Consider the following 14005-nt stretch of genomic DNA (forward strand, 5'->3'; position numbering starts at 1 on the left):
TAGTTACCATAGATGGCCCCTACATGTCCCCTCCATACCTGATGAAGCTCTTGAAGGCTGCAGACTGTGGGTTGATGCACAGAGGCACTCTGTTACCCTTCTGCTGCTCCAGGATGAACTGATGGATGATCTCTGTGGAGGGGCAGAGACAGAGGGCGGGGGTCAGGGGCAGTGCTGCTGGGGTATTTGCCGCATGAGCCGGGCCCGCAGGCTTTGAATGGGGGGCTGGGGGGGAGACTCATTAGCTGAGAAGCGCATCAATGGACGCAAAGCTTTGCTACACAGAAACGGGACAGGAACACAGACAGCAGTGAGGTTTATGGTCCGGATCAGGCCTCGCAGGCTGGACTGGCGGAGGGGAGTTTAGCCGTCAGCAGATGCAACCCCACATCATAAGCAGAGCACAGGCTTTAATGCTAACAGCACAGCAGAACACAGCCTGTAATGCAAACCAGCACAGCAGAACACAGCCTGTAATTCTAACCAACACAGCACAGCACACACCGGAATGTTAACCCATGCAGTTAAGCACAGGCTAATATGCTAACCAGCACAGCACTAGAATGTTAACCAACAACACAGCAGAGACTGGAATGCTAACCAACACAGCAGAGCACAGGTTGTTATGCTAACCCACGCAGCACATCAGACTGTAATGCTAACCCACACAGCTAGGCACATACTGGAATGCTAACCAAGGCTGCACAACATAGGCAGAGCAGCAGCTAAGACACTAAGCTGGTTTACCCTGTTCAGGCTCTGCACTGTATAGCTCTTTAAGCCAACAAACCGTTGACTACCTAGAAACGGGCTAATCCTTTAGAGGAAATAGCACACGAGGAGCAGGAAGAGGATGTGGGAAGCCAGGTTTATTTTGGGCTTCCTTTACAGTAAGCCTGCCTTGACCCGACCACTTTCTAATACCTGATGACAGGACAGGCTGCCGCCAATCTCAAGCTCCAGAATGAGGAAAACAATTGAATTACAGGCGGAGCCCGGCTGCGGATTTCATTAGCTAACAGCGCAGTGATCTTCTTGCGCTACTTAACCAATTAGATTCTCGGGCTTGCAGTAATGCTGCTCTGTGGCGGAATAGGAGGTGGGCGGAATCAGAGGCAGCCAATCAGCCGGCGGGAGCAGGCCACTGCCCGAGACTCAGGGTACTGGAAGAGCCTGTCAAGAACTTTCCCGTCAAGGCCGCAGTGCCGCGGGATTAAAGCGGGGGGGGGGGGGCGGTTCTGTGAGGCCACGGGGACGGGATGGGGAACGCCACTGACCTTTCACCTGCCGCACGGAGGTGAGGTTCTTCTCGAAGCCGTCATCGAACTTGGGGTTGGTGACGGGCTCGAAGTCGCTGGTGTAGACGCGCCCGGAGGACGTGGAGCAGCAGCACTTGCACATGCAGGTGTGGTAACGCAGTCGGCCCTCATCCAGGTACGGGTGTGCCAGCGCGTCCTTGGCAGAGATCCGCTTCGACTGTACAGAGAGTTCCAGTCACAGGAATGCGGGGTCACATAAACGACCTGCTCCGGATGCCATCCCATTTAAATTTATCTATGCTTTTATTAATGAAATAGGGGCGGCATAGTGGCTCAGTGGGGACTGTGGTGCTGTTTACCACCATTCCATCCACGCATCTGCATGGCGCTCCTGAGCTTTGGGTGCCCCCTGCTGACCACAAACAGCCACTACACAAAATATTAAAGATGTTGAAGCAGCATGTTATGCTAACCAGCTAAGATATTCCATCTCTACTTGCTAGTAATTATTTAGTTTTTGAAATGTGTGTGTGTCGGGGGGGGGGGGAATGTATCCATCCTCCGGCAAGTACATGAACAGTCACCCCTCCAAGGCCTGTGTAACACTTGAGTTGTGAAATGGCGCCCCCATGTCCTCAGCACACAAAACGCACCCATATCTAGCTGTGTAATTCTTGGTGGCAGAAATAAGCCGTTAGACTCCGGGGGGGGAAGGGTCCTATTTCCAGTATTTACGGCCTGTTTCTCTGCGGAGGGTCTACCGTGTCCATGACATGTATAAATCTCTGACAAAGCCAACATGGCCCTGGGTGGGCAGTCACATGGTTTTTTTTGACCCCCCCCCCGCGGGTTTTAAACTCCCATAACTAACAAGAGCAGTATTAGTTTTCCTTCGATGTATGCCTGGCTTCCTCCCCAACATAGAATTTGAAAACAGCATAGAGCTGCCTGTTGTTTTGTCTCTGTGTTCTTGTCCTTATCTGCAGAATATAAAGCCCCTCTATGTATCTATCCAAAACGAGCACTATGTAAACCTGAACAGAGTGAAGCGGGCTCCTAAAAGTCACGCCAAGTTTATGGACGGTGCCAGAAAGTTCCTCCGGCACATGGCTTAAGACTTTTAAGAGCTACACGTCCTTTCAGCGTGCGGACATCAGCATTTTCCAGTTGGCTTCACTATTGGTAATGGGGGGTGGGGCTTGTGAGAGGTCTAGTTCAGAGCTCTGAGGACCTCTCCCTGTGGGACAGTGACTGGGGGGTCACAACACACAAAGCACACCACACACGCTCAGACACACACAGTATGGGAAACTTCAGGAGACTGTGAGCATGGATAAGAATCACAACCCCCACATCACACAGTCATCTGCACAGAGGAATGATCCCCCCGCAACGGGACTCACCGGGTCGAACACAAGCATTCTGCACAGGAGGTGCACTGCTTCATGGGTGGCCTGGCTGGACAGGGTGTACAAGACAGGAAGTGATGGCTGTGGAGACAGGAAATGACACGGCACATCACCGGCCATGACAAAGGCAATCTTATGCTGAATCAGTGCCCAAACCTTTCAGATAATTAAGAAAAAAAATCCACCTTCCACCATGTTCTTTTACATGAATGAACTTATCCTCACAGCCAGCTCCATCTCAGTGAGCAGGGACATGGGAAACAATGTGCAAGCTATTTTTATCCTCTAATTACACCCACCCCCCTATCCCCCCACCCCCAGCGGCAGTCTAAAAGTTGATCGAGCAGCCTGCTGGTTTGTTTTTCCTGAATAGGGCCTCCTGAGCACACAGATGGAGGTCCTGGCTGGTGACATACACTGACTGGGAGGGGAGACCAGTTCATTTATTTTGTTCCCCCCAGTGCTCTGTGGATTGGGGGGCCGGGGGGGTATGGGGGACGCCATGTGCCGAGTCCCAGGTGTGATCAGCTTGTTGAGGATACCCCCAGTGTGTCTGATTCAGGCTGCATTGTGGCCGTGTTCTATGCATGAATCACACCTAATTAGGAGACACTTTTCTCCAAAAAGTGTAGGATCAGCCAGTCCCTGGATGACTGGGGTTAAAGGCCTCGCTCAGGGGCCCCAACGGCGAAAATCACACTGCCAACCCTGGGATTTGAACCGATGACCTTCCGGTGACAGGCCCAGTGTCGTGACCCACTGAGCCACAAACCGCTGCGGTTTCTGCATGCTGTTAACATCGCGGTTCCCATGGACAGTGCACACGGTGTACACGGCACACACGCGTGTCTCCGCATCGCTACCGGGTCCCCGCAGCATTAATCCTGGATTAGCGAGGCCCGTGACCCCAAACAGATCAACGTGACCAGCTTGCGCAGACCGCGGTGCACCTCCGAGATCAGCCGTCGATGTCTCACACCAGGTCTCATGGCATCCGAAACAGGCCTGCCAAGGGGGGGTGGGGGGGACACCTGTGAGCTATGGAGCACCGGACAGTGAGTGCAGGTGGCCAAGCAGTTCCACGTGTTCATGGCGAACCTCCACAAATGGGGAGAGACTGGACTTTAACTGGGAGGTGGGGATGGGGTCATTGGAATGCTTCCGGAAGGTAGCTAGGAGTGTGATGGGGGGGGGGGGGGTGCGTCACAAGAGGTGCATGTTACCTGATGAAGTGACAGGAGAACATGACAGGAGGGAAAGGCCTGCCCCCCCCCCCACCGGGACAATAACCCCCCCCCACCACCACCACCACCACCACAGCCCAGGGCTTTGTTCTTCTCTGATTACCTCACTGCTCTGTAAGCGCTTTAAGCCAAATGATCTGCTCCAGTTATATGTATGATCCCAGCTGGGGGGGGGGGTTAAAAACAACAGGGGGTGGGGGGGGAGGCAGAGCGCTTTGAGTCTTTAAACCCCACAAGCTATCAGTCACACGACACGCAGCGTATCCGCCTGTCCGCTGGACGAAGTCAGCGGCCACTGTGGTGAAGGCCCGCAGCCGTCCGGAAAATGTCATGCTTTGGGAGCAGCTGACGGCTCTGGATTTGTCTTGCCGCCGCTCAGGGATAGGCCGTCGGTGGGGAGAGGCGTGAGGGTTGGCCTTGCTGGCGGTCAGGGACGGGCCTTTGGTGGGGGGAGGCGTGAGGGCCGGCCTTGCCGGCGGTCAGGGACCGGCCGTTGGCGGGGAGCGGCGTGAGGGCCGGCCTTGCCGGCGGTCAGGGATGGGCTGTCGGTGGGGAGAGGCGTGAGGGCAGGCCTTGCCGGCGGTCAGGGATGGGCTGTCGGTGGGGAGAGGCGTGAGGGCAGGCCTTGCCGGCGGTCAGGGATGGGCCGTCGGTGGGGAGAGGCGTAAGGGCTGGCCTTGCTGGCGGTCAGGGAAGGGTCATTGGTGGGGAGAGGCGTGAGGGCAGGCCTTGCCGTCAGTCAGGGATGCCATCAGTTTATTTATTACACTCCTGCCAAGGCTGCATAATAAGTACACAGAATCTTTAAGTTCGTTGTTGGTTTAACCAAACTTGTCGCCCATCCAAAAGAACAGGCTTTGGCGTACTTTGTGTCCCCCCCCAGGGATAAAATTGCTTCATGACCCCCCATCTCCCCTCCTCTCGGTGAGCGTTTGTAACCAGGATCTGACATCAGTTCCCCGGTAAATGGCCTCCTAACCAGGTTAGGATGGCATCCAAGACAACAGCACTTGCCCCCCCCCCCCCCCCAAAACAGACTCAGAAAAGCCAGTGACCAGCTCTAAGCTGCAGGGACAATATTTCTAAGATGACGACCACCTCCTTGTGGCACTGGGGTCAGGGGCAGATTACTTGCATAGCGTCATATAAAAAGGCCGTTTAAGCGCAGGCTTACATGCACTGACAGATGACTAATTAACCCCGATTTGCACTGTAGTTACTAATTACACAAGAAAATATATAAATGAGCAGGAAGAGAGGAAGGAGGCTGCAGAAGGCACGCGGTTAGGGAAAGGGTGGCGATAGCAGAACCCATCAGCGCTGGGCTGCATTACCACCCCTGTCCAGAGGGAACCCCCCCCCCCCCCCGTCAGCTTCCTGTGTCAATAAAAAAAAAAAAAAAAAAAAAAAAAAAAAACACCAGCACTTAGCCGAATTACCACGGGGAATCAGAGAAGGCCGGGGTGGTGCCGGCGGGGGGGTCAGTAACGGCAGGGGCGTGTCAAAGGCCCTCCCCAGCCTGCTATAAAATGTTCACTAAGTGTGGCAGGGGGCAGAGTCCTGGAGGTACGGGGGTGGGGGGGTTAGATTCTAGGAACGGGCTGATAAGGAGATTTGGCTTCAGAGGCATCTTGATGCTAATTTGCTGTGACAGGCGGGCTGAGAGCGGTCGGCATGGCGACACGTTCCTCACCGCTAATGTTATTAGCATTATTAATACCCGCTTAGTGGGCGCCCATTCATCCCTCCCAAGGCAGCAGACTTTTCATACACAAGTAAGTTTACTTTTTGGCTGTTTCCCTGTCCGCTGCATGCATTACGATTCTTAGTCAGACAATGGATGCTTGCCCCCCCCCCCCCCCCTAAAAAAAAAGACAAGAAAAACTAAAAACACGACAAGATGTCTTCTTCAAAGTACTTGTGGAACTAATTCTCTCGTATTCCGAGCAAGATTCCCGATGGGGGGGGGGGGGGGCAGAACCAGACACCTTCAGAAGGGACGCGATCCCACGGTGGTGGGGGATAATTAATTTAAGTCCAGGTGGTCTGGGCTCGGTGCCGAAAGCGAGCGGATGATGAGAATGAATGTGACTCACCAGAAACTGCTCATCATCGCGTTGCGTCGATACTGTGGCCCACAAAGCATTCTGGGTATGGGGATTCAGGGCTGCCAGCGGGAGGGGTGGGGGGGAGGAGTCACAGTGATAATGACACTGAGTGATGGTGGCCCCCTCCACTTCAGGACTTTCTGGTGGGGGGGATCTTGCACAGATTAACCATCTGGGGTGTGACTATTTTTTATAATTTCTTTTTTTAGGAGGGGGCTGTGGGGTGTGGAACTCACACAGTAGGTGGGTGACAGGACAAATGTAGAAAAAGGATGTGTTTTTGCCACCACTTTCAGAGTGTGTGTGTGGGGGGGGGGCAGGGTATTAAGAGAACCGCCACTTTCAGAGTGTGTGTGTGGGGGGGGGGGGGGGCAGGGTATTAAGAGAACCGCCACTTTCAGAGTGTGTGTGTGTGTGTGTGTGTGAGGCAGGCAGTGTATTAAGAGAACCGCCACTATTCTGCAGGTGCCAAGGTGTCTCTTTTCATGAGGGAGCAGCACCCCCCCCCCCCAACTTCATGATGATTAACGCCCCCCCACCTGTGCTGTGCTCAGACAGGGGATGATCTCAGGGGTGGGGGTGTAATCTGACCATCAGCGTGTCACTGGGCAGACGTGGCCTTTGCCAGCGACGGGGACCTGCCAGTCGCTCTACCCCCAGGCCCTTGAGCACGCTGTGTAAGACACTGAGGCTCTCGCACCCCCATGAAGAGAGGATTTACACTGCCAAAAAAAAAAAAGACAAAAAAAAAAATCCAACAGAACCTACACCTCAGCACCTCCCTGGGTGTGACACCGTGGCTGGCAGCTGGGGGGCGCCATCCCCAGGTTTCTTTGATTAACGTGCATCCTGGCAGCAACAGTGAACGTGCCACCCCTCCCTTCTGTGCAGCTCTTTGTTTCTGCTGAAGAATCCCTCAAGACTCGCTCCGCCCCCACCCCATCTCCCACTCCCCAGTCTGATCCGAACGAGGCCTGACCCGTCTCCTCGAATCACAGGTCTCCTTGGTGCCTGCCCCCCCGGCTCCTCTCGCTGATCCCCGCTCAATCCCCCCCTCCTCCCTGGAGTTTTCCGGATGCCTGTCTGTCTCGGTATCTGCGCCACTGCCTCGCGAGCCCCCCCCTGATGGCTCACCGCAAACACGCAGCCAGCATTAGCGAGGACTGCGTGTGGCTCAGATCGTGTTTCCGCGCTGGTCCACCGCCACCCCACCTGTACGGGCCAGAATGCGGCCTCCTGTCCACCATGCTGCGGCACAAAGCGCCCGTTGCTCCAAGCCCCCCCCCCCCCCCCGCCATATCCCCTACCCGACACCAGCCACTTGCTGACGCTCCTTCCCGCGCGTCTCCGTGGGTCATGAATGTTTGCATGAGCCCACCCCCGTCTCCGCCCCCTAAGTAATCTGGCGTAACCCTAGCCGTCCCCCCTTTGCCAGGGCGGGGTGGGGGCAGGTCGCTGCACCTTGCGCCCCCCCAGCTACCTGTAACCTGAACGCCAGCTGACGGATATGATTAAAAACATCCTGTTCCCAGGACGGCCTGTGGATAGGAGGTGGGTGGCGAGTCCAAAGGGCAACCAGGAGTCAACCTCTGGTGTGGGGTCAAGGACACCCCCACCCACCCCGCCAGACGTAACCGGTATCGGGGTCCGTTCCTCCAGCGCACACCTGGATCTGACGACACCTCTTCGGTACCAATGTCTCGCCACTCGGACCCTTTTTCGGTCCCGCTACCCACAGCTCACGCAAGACGTGGCGGACAGTGGGCACGGTGACATGTGGTGATGTACGAGGCCGGCAAGCTGGGAGGCGGAGGGCCCTGGGCTTCATTTGCCAGGTCCATTAAAATGGAAAGGCCACGCCTGCTGGGCCGATCAATCAGCCTCTTAATGAAGGCGTCAGGCGGGCGACCCGACAGGGCCGCCATATAGGCGCAGCTCGTCCGGGGTCCAATTTGCAGCCCGTCCCGTCACAGCAAAAGGAAAAACACCCCAAGAAATACTCCCAGATGCACCCCCCCCAGCACGCACTGGCACCTTGCGAGACAGATGGCCCCGCCACGGTACTCACCTGTTTATGGGGTCCCCTGAGGATATGAGCCCTGGCCCCTTCACAGGCCGTCCTCATGGCCTCCAGCGATGGCGTCCCCAGCAGTTCTGTGATCAGATCCAGCTGGAATGTTCGGGGGTGGGGGGTTAGAATGCTGACCCCCTTCCCGCTGGACGTGCGCGAAAAAGCCCCACACGGCCCCCCGATCGGTCGGGCGGAAGACGGGAAGGGGGTCTGCCGGCGACATTGACACCACGGACCTTTCACCGTGCTCATCAAACATTAATACGGCAAAGAACGGGGTGTCCATTTCAGAGCCAGTGGAGAGAGAGTGCATGGGCACCCGGTGTCCGAGAGAGAGAGAGAAAGGAGGGAGGGAGGGAGACGGAGGGAGGAAAAAAAAAAAAAAAAAAACAGGCAGGTCGTTTAGAAGGCAAAGTAAAAAACAAACTGAAGGACCAAGGGCCTGCTATCAGAGGGACAGTCAAGATTCAGCCAAACAAAAAGAAAAAAAGAGAAAAACAACAAAAAAGGAGAGAACTGCTGCTGGTGCAGATCTTGGCGTGGCGTGGGGGGGGGGGGGGGGGGGGGGTTGGTCTCACATGCATTGCAGATGGATATTTATAGAACAAAGTGCTCCTCCCCTGAGGAGACCTTTAAAAAAATTAAAACACATAATAATAAATATAGCGAGTGTGGGCAGGCAGCGATCCCCAGGCGCGGCATGACACGTGCCCGTCCACCGGGTCCCATGGGGGCCCGCAGCCGCGGCTTGTGATGAATGAGGGCCACGCGGGGTATGGGAAGGGCCACTGATTTCTACATGTTATTCCGAGAGAGGCGGGTCCACGCCTTCCAACACCTCCACCCGGCAGATTTTTCACCTAAATCGTCCGCCATTTACCACCCGCTGAGGCTTTATGTAACCTCCCGGAGGTCCCTTCCATACAGCCCAGAAGCGCTCCCCCCAGAACTGCCACTGAGTAAATGGCAGTTAAAGGCAAGATAGCGGTTAGTGCTAGCATGGTAGTTAGCGTGACGCTAATACTACGGTGCTACGGCGCCAGTTAGAGCGGCGTTTAGCACCTAATTAGCGACTAGCATTTTAGGGGAGGTGCTAAGCACGCACCTGCTGGATGGGACTCTGGGCCTGAAAGAGGATCCGCCGGCCCAGGAGTTCGGCGAAAATGCAGCCCACGGACCAGATGTCGATGGCATTGGAGTAATGCCGGCTGCCCATGAGGATCTCCGGGGCCCGGTAGTACTGGGTGACCACCTCCTGAGTCATGTGCCGTGACTCGTCCAGCTCCTCCACCCGGGCCAAACCAAAATCGCAGATCTGAAATGCAATTATCAAATTAGCAATTATTTGCAAGAATAAACCGTTCGATAAAGCAAAGGTACTTATTGAGACAAACAACTTGATTCTGATCTAATTGATGAGATGCAATCTGTTTTAACAAAATTTGTATTAAAATGATAAAGTACGTGATACGTATAAATTCACACACACAAATGAACATATATTATATATAGAATTTAATTCATAACTTTAAAACAATTAAATAAATGAAAGATATAAGCAGTCAATTAAATAAGCAAAAACCACAGTTCAGACTCTCCCAGGTTCTGCAGCTTATCTAGAGCACACATCCTATTTTATCATGACCTTTTCCACCCCAGAGTGATGAGCCAGCCTACAAACTCCACACTGCATCTATGTTTGTACAAACGTCCAGCACAAGTCAGCACAAGTACAAAGTCCAAAATCTGGCTGGTCATTAGAGGCAGAGTCCACCGCGAAACCTTTACTAACTGCTGGGGTAATTCTGGGTTAAAAAAAAAAAAAAGCATTGGTCCGAGGACAGCTCCTTGCGGTGACCCTAGGAGAGCATCACTGCACGTCAAAATCTGAAACCATGTTTTGGTACTTCATGTAACCCTGCTACTGGTGAGGAAGTTGTACGACTAGTGCTTCAAGCCTACAAGCTTCAAGAAGCCATACAACTTCAGCTATTTATTGCCGTACGAAACCTATGACAATCGTTTCAGTGTTTAGTGGGCTAAATTATGTTGGTCATTCATTTCAGCTATTTATAATCCATGCCTTATTATCGGGACACAGTCTGCAATGAGTCCTTCTGCAACATCTGTGAGAAATGAGATTAAGGATACCAGTCCCTGATGACTGAGACTGAATCATGTTGTTTTTAAGAGAATAAACAAATCAGCGGGAATTTGGCCTTGCTGGAGTGACGCACTCATCAGACCGGTCGTTAGTGCATTGAGCTGGCGTCAAAAACTCCATGACGGCTCCCTCTGTTGATGCTATCGGGAAGGTTGGAGTCTCCTGACTATGTTCTTCCACCTGTTGAACTGATATCTCCCAAGGCTCCTGGGTGGGGGCAGGGGGAGGTAGCTGTGACAGATCTTGTCAAGGTAACCCTTGCAAAGCGGGATGGGGTGGTCAATGACGTTACTGGTAACTGCTACAGATTTACTAGTTTTGGCGTCACCCTTCAGGGTCCATTTTCCGTGACCCAGCAGTGACGTTGCTGTAGCTCCTCCATTTCATGTCGCCGCTAAGCACAGGGCCGCTGCCGACCGTTGTCACACATCAGCGCCTGACAGAGCCGGCCGCCCGAGTCCGACCTCTGGAGTAATCTATAGATCGTAGTGGATGTGTAACGTTAGTCTTCCAGGGGACTCGGGGTCTAGGCTGCTGTCAGGAATATGGTGCAATGCATCAAGCCTCGCCTGCACCGCCTTTACATGCCCCGAGCCGATTCGCCGACCAAAAGCCCGCTATTATCAGCCAGGCCAACCACTGACCATCAAGCCAAAATTTTTATTATTATTATACAGACTCTCCCTGGGTTATGATAGGGTTACGTTCCCATAATCCTATCGTATGGTGAAAACATTGCAAAGCAAAAATGCATTTTAATACAGTACACCTAACCTAACAAACGTCACAGCCTAGCCTACCTTAAACATGCTAACAACACTCGCATTAGTGTGCAGTGAACATATGATTTTGGGGAATTCCTGTACTGTTTATGAGGGGGACTCAAGCTCACATACGTCTGGTTGAAACTGACATTAGTAATTTAAAAATAAACAAACAGACAGACAAACCAAATTCCTTGGATATCTGCTCATTTGATCCATGTGGGAGGGTCCAGTCCTCGCCGACAGGGCGGGACGCAAAGGCATTAAGGTGTACGTGGTGCATGACTAATGACACCCTGAGATAGAGCGCCACCCGGTGCGGCACGATGGTGGTGCATCATGTGGTCTCCCCACAGGGACGTGTGCTTCCACGGGGGTCGATCTTTACATACTCATCTGCACTAATCGGGCTTTTCCTCCCCATGATACGTCATGCGTAAAAAAGAGGCAGCAGGAAAGAGAGGTGGCACTTTCACAGTCTCTCTTTCAGGTCTCCCCCCCCACATAGAAAACAATTGGAGATGCTGTGTTATGGAAGCGAATGCTAGTGCAGGGAGAGCCCATCATCAAAACGGGGGCCGCCCCGCTGGCTCACGCCCAGACAGGCAGGCATCTGATCACCCACACAAGCAGAGAGCCTGGCTCTCATGTGTGGCTGAAAACAAGACAGCGAGGTGGTGAAACGCCAACCGCTTAGGAACAGACCCCAGGCAGGAGTGAGGCTACTCCAGGGAAGGGAGTTAAACCACGACGTTAGCCGGCGATAAATGATCCCCTGTGGAGCATGCCTGTACTGCCCCCTCCTTCCTGCAAACCCCCCCTGGCAGTGGCATCAGAACCCAGTGGGCCATAGGGGGACTGACCTTCCCTCGACCCCTACCCCCCACCACACACACACACACACACAGACACACAGACACACACACACACAAAGAGTGGACATCAATGCCAAGTCAGTTGGCATCAGACAACCTAAGGTGGACGAGCAGAGCCTTCATGGAACAACTTCCACCCAAATGACTGCTTGATGGCATATCCTCCCATCCATCCATCCATCCATCCAGATAAAGGTCTCTCCCAGGCAGCACAAGGGAGAAGGCAGGGCTACACCCTGGATGTGGTGCTTGTTCATCCCAGAGCACGCACTAAGATGCACGCATTCAGAGGGCAATTTAAAGCCACCCGCTCTGTGTAAAAATAAATCAAGTCCTGCGGAGGTGGAGTAATTGTCACACACACGCGGCGCATGAGTCATGGCCCTGTTAGCGAGGACCTACTCCAAAGCAGTAGGGCTGGCTAATTAGAAGGCGCTAACGAGCGGCGCCCAGGTACGACACCCGCCACAGGGCTCGCCGGGACACTCACCTTAAGCACGCAGTTGCTGTTCACCAGGAGGTTGCCAGGTTTAATGTCTCTGTGCAGGATGCCAGCTGAGTGCAGGTATTTTAGCCCTGGAAAGAAAAATAGGGCCATTAGGCAACGCTTCGTGCCATTTGGGGGGCGGGGGGACGGGATGGGAGGGGTGCCAAAAAGCACTTCACACACCTGAGGGTTCTCATGTTTCCCTGCCACAACGGAGGCTGAGAGCCATTTTGCACATTAAAAAAAATACAATATTTTTTTTTATATATATATATATATATATATATATATATATATATATATATACACATATACATACATATATACATACATATATATATACATATATATATATACATATACACACACACACACACACATATACACACACACACACATATACACACACACACACATATATACACACACACACACGCACACACACACACGCACACGCACACACACGCACACACACACACGCACACACACGCACACACACACACGCACACACACACACACACACACACAGCCGTAAAATTTAAACAAATAACGCCGCAGTCCGGACCACTGCGGCTGTAGTCACACACACTATTTAAGCATGAATTCGTCAGGCCGCTATTAGGACACACAATATTTATAAACAAATGATAATTCATGCCTATCAGGCTCTCAATCAAGAGTAGGCACGTCAAAGACAGGCGGGGGTGACTCAAGCTCTCGTGTACGTGGGCCCCCTCCCACCCTGCCCTCCCCATTACCTCGCAGGATCTGGTAGAGGAAGACCTTGACATGGTCAGAGCTGAGAGGCTGCGGTGACACGATGATCTTGTGAAGGTCGCTCTGCATCAGCTCCGTGACCACGTAGCTATTCGGGGTCGGCGAGTCAAGGGGGGAAAAACGACAGTCTAGAACGGGGGGGGTTGTTTACGCAAAGAAGGAACTGGGGTGGGGGGGTCACAGAGATAATGGAGCATGGCCTGGGACAAGAAGCAGGAGGAGGAGGAAGACAAGGAGTGTGGAGCCTCATTAGAGGAGACAGGACGATGATCATCGGGAGACGGCTACAAGGCCTGCAGTCGCTCTGGCAGACTAATGACTGCTGGACCTCCCAAGGAGCTGTGTGCGCTGTCTCTGGGTCACATTAATAAGGCCAGATGGGGGATCGAGTATGGGCCTGCATTCTCACGGGCCAGGAGCCGGCGAGCAAGCCGCTGAAACATGCCCCCACCCCTCACATAAATGGCGTGTACTGCAGCAGCTGTCTGACGTTACCACTGTCAGCCTGACACGCTAACGGCGCCGGGATCGGCTCTGTGGCGCCCAGAGCACAGGCCCTGACGCGCAACGACAGCGAGGTTCAGGGGAACTGTGCTCGCACCTTCTCCACGCCGCCAAGCCCTCCTTCCACCGGCTGCAGAAGCCAAGCCGGCCCAGGGGGGACGCTTGTTAATTGAAGGCTGTATCGTTTAGGCATCCTGAAATCGGGCTAGACCCCGAGGGATCGGGAAACCCTAGAGGCATCATCTCCAGGACATGTGTCCCGTTCTCATGCAGGATAAGGCCATTCTACTTCCTCCACCCCGGTCCAAGCACTCGGTGAGTGGCGATACGTGACACACCCAAA

General features: G+C 53.6%; 1 protein-coding gene across 3 annotated transcripts in view; it reads right to left on the reverse strand.

Moving 5' to 3' along the window:
- nlk2 (nemo-like kinase, type 2) overlaps nucleotides 1-14005 on the reverse strand; it is a 46067-nt gene that overhangs the window by 6281 nt on the left and 25781 nt on the right. For all 3 annotated transcript variants that reach the window (XM_072700989.1, XM_072700988.1, XM_023836325.2), the window contains exons 4-10: nucleotides 13140-13246; nucleotides 12385-12470; nucleotides 9197-9406; nucleotides 8089-8190; nucleotides 2663-2749; nucleotides 1278-1476; nucleotides 39-132 (exon numbers count right to left, since the gene is read on the reverse strand). In XM_072700989.1, the coding sequence (XP_072557090.1) occupies nucleotides 39-132; nucleotides 1278-1476; nucleotides 2663-2749; nucleotides 8089-8190; nucleotides 9197-9406; nucleotides 12385-12470; nucleotides 13140-13246 (885 nt within the window). The remainder of the gene's footprint in view (nucleotides 1-38; nucleotides 133-1277; nucleotides 1477-2662; nucleotides 2750-8088; nucleotides 8191-9196; nucleotides 9407-12384; nucleotides 12471-13139; nucleotides 13247-14005) is intronic.

This window comes from Paramormyrops kingsleyae, chromosome 17, assembly GCF_048594095.1.
Source record: "Paramormyrops kingsleyae isolate MSU_618 chromosome 17, PKINGS_0.4, whole genome shotgun sequence".
Taxonomy (NCBI): Eukaryota; Metazoa; Chordata; class Actinopteri; order Osteoglossiformes; family Mormyridae; genus Paramormyrops; species Paramormyrops kingsleyae.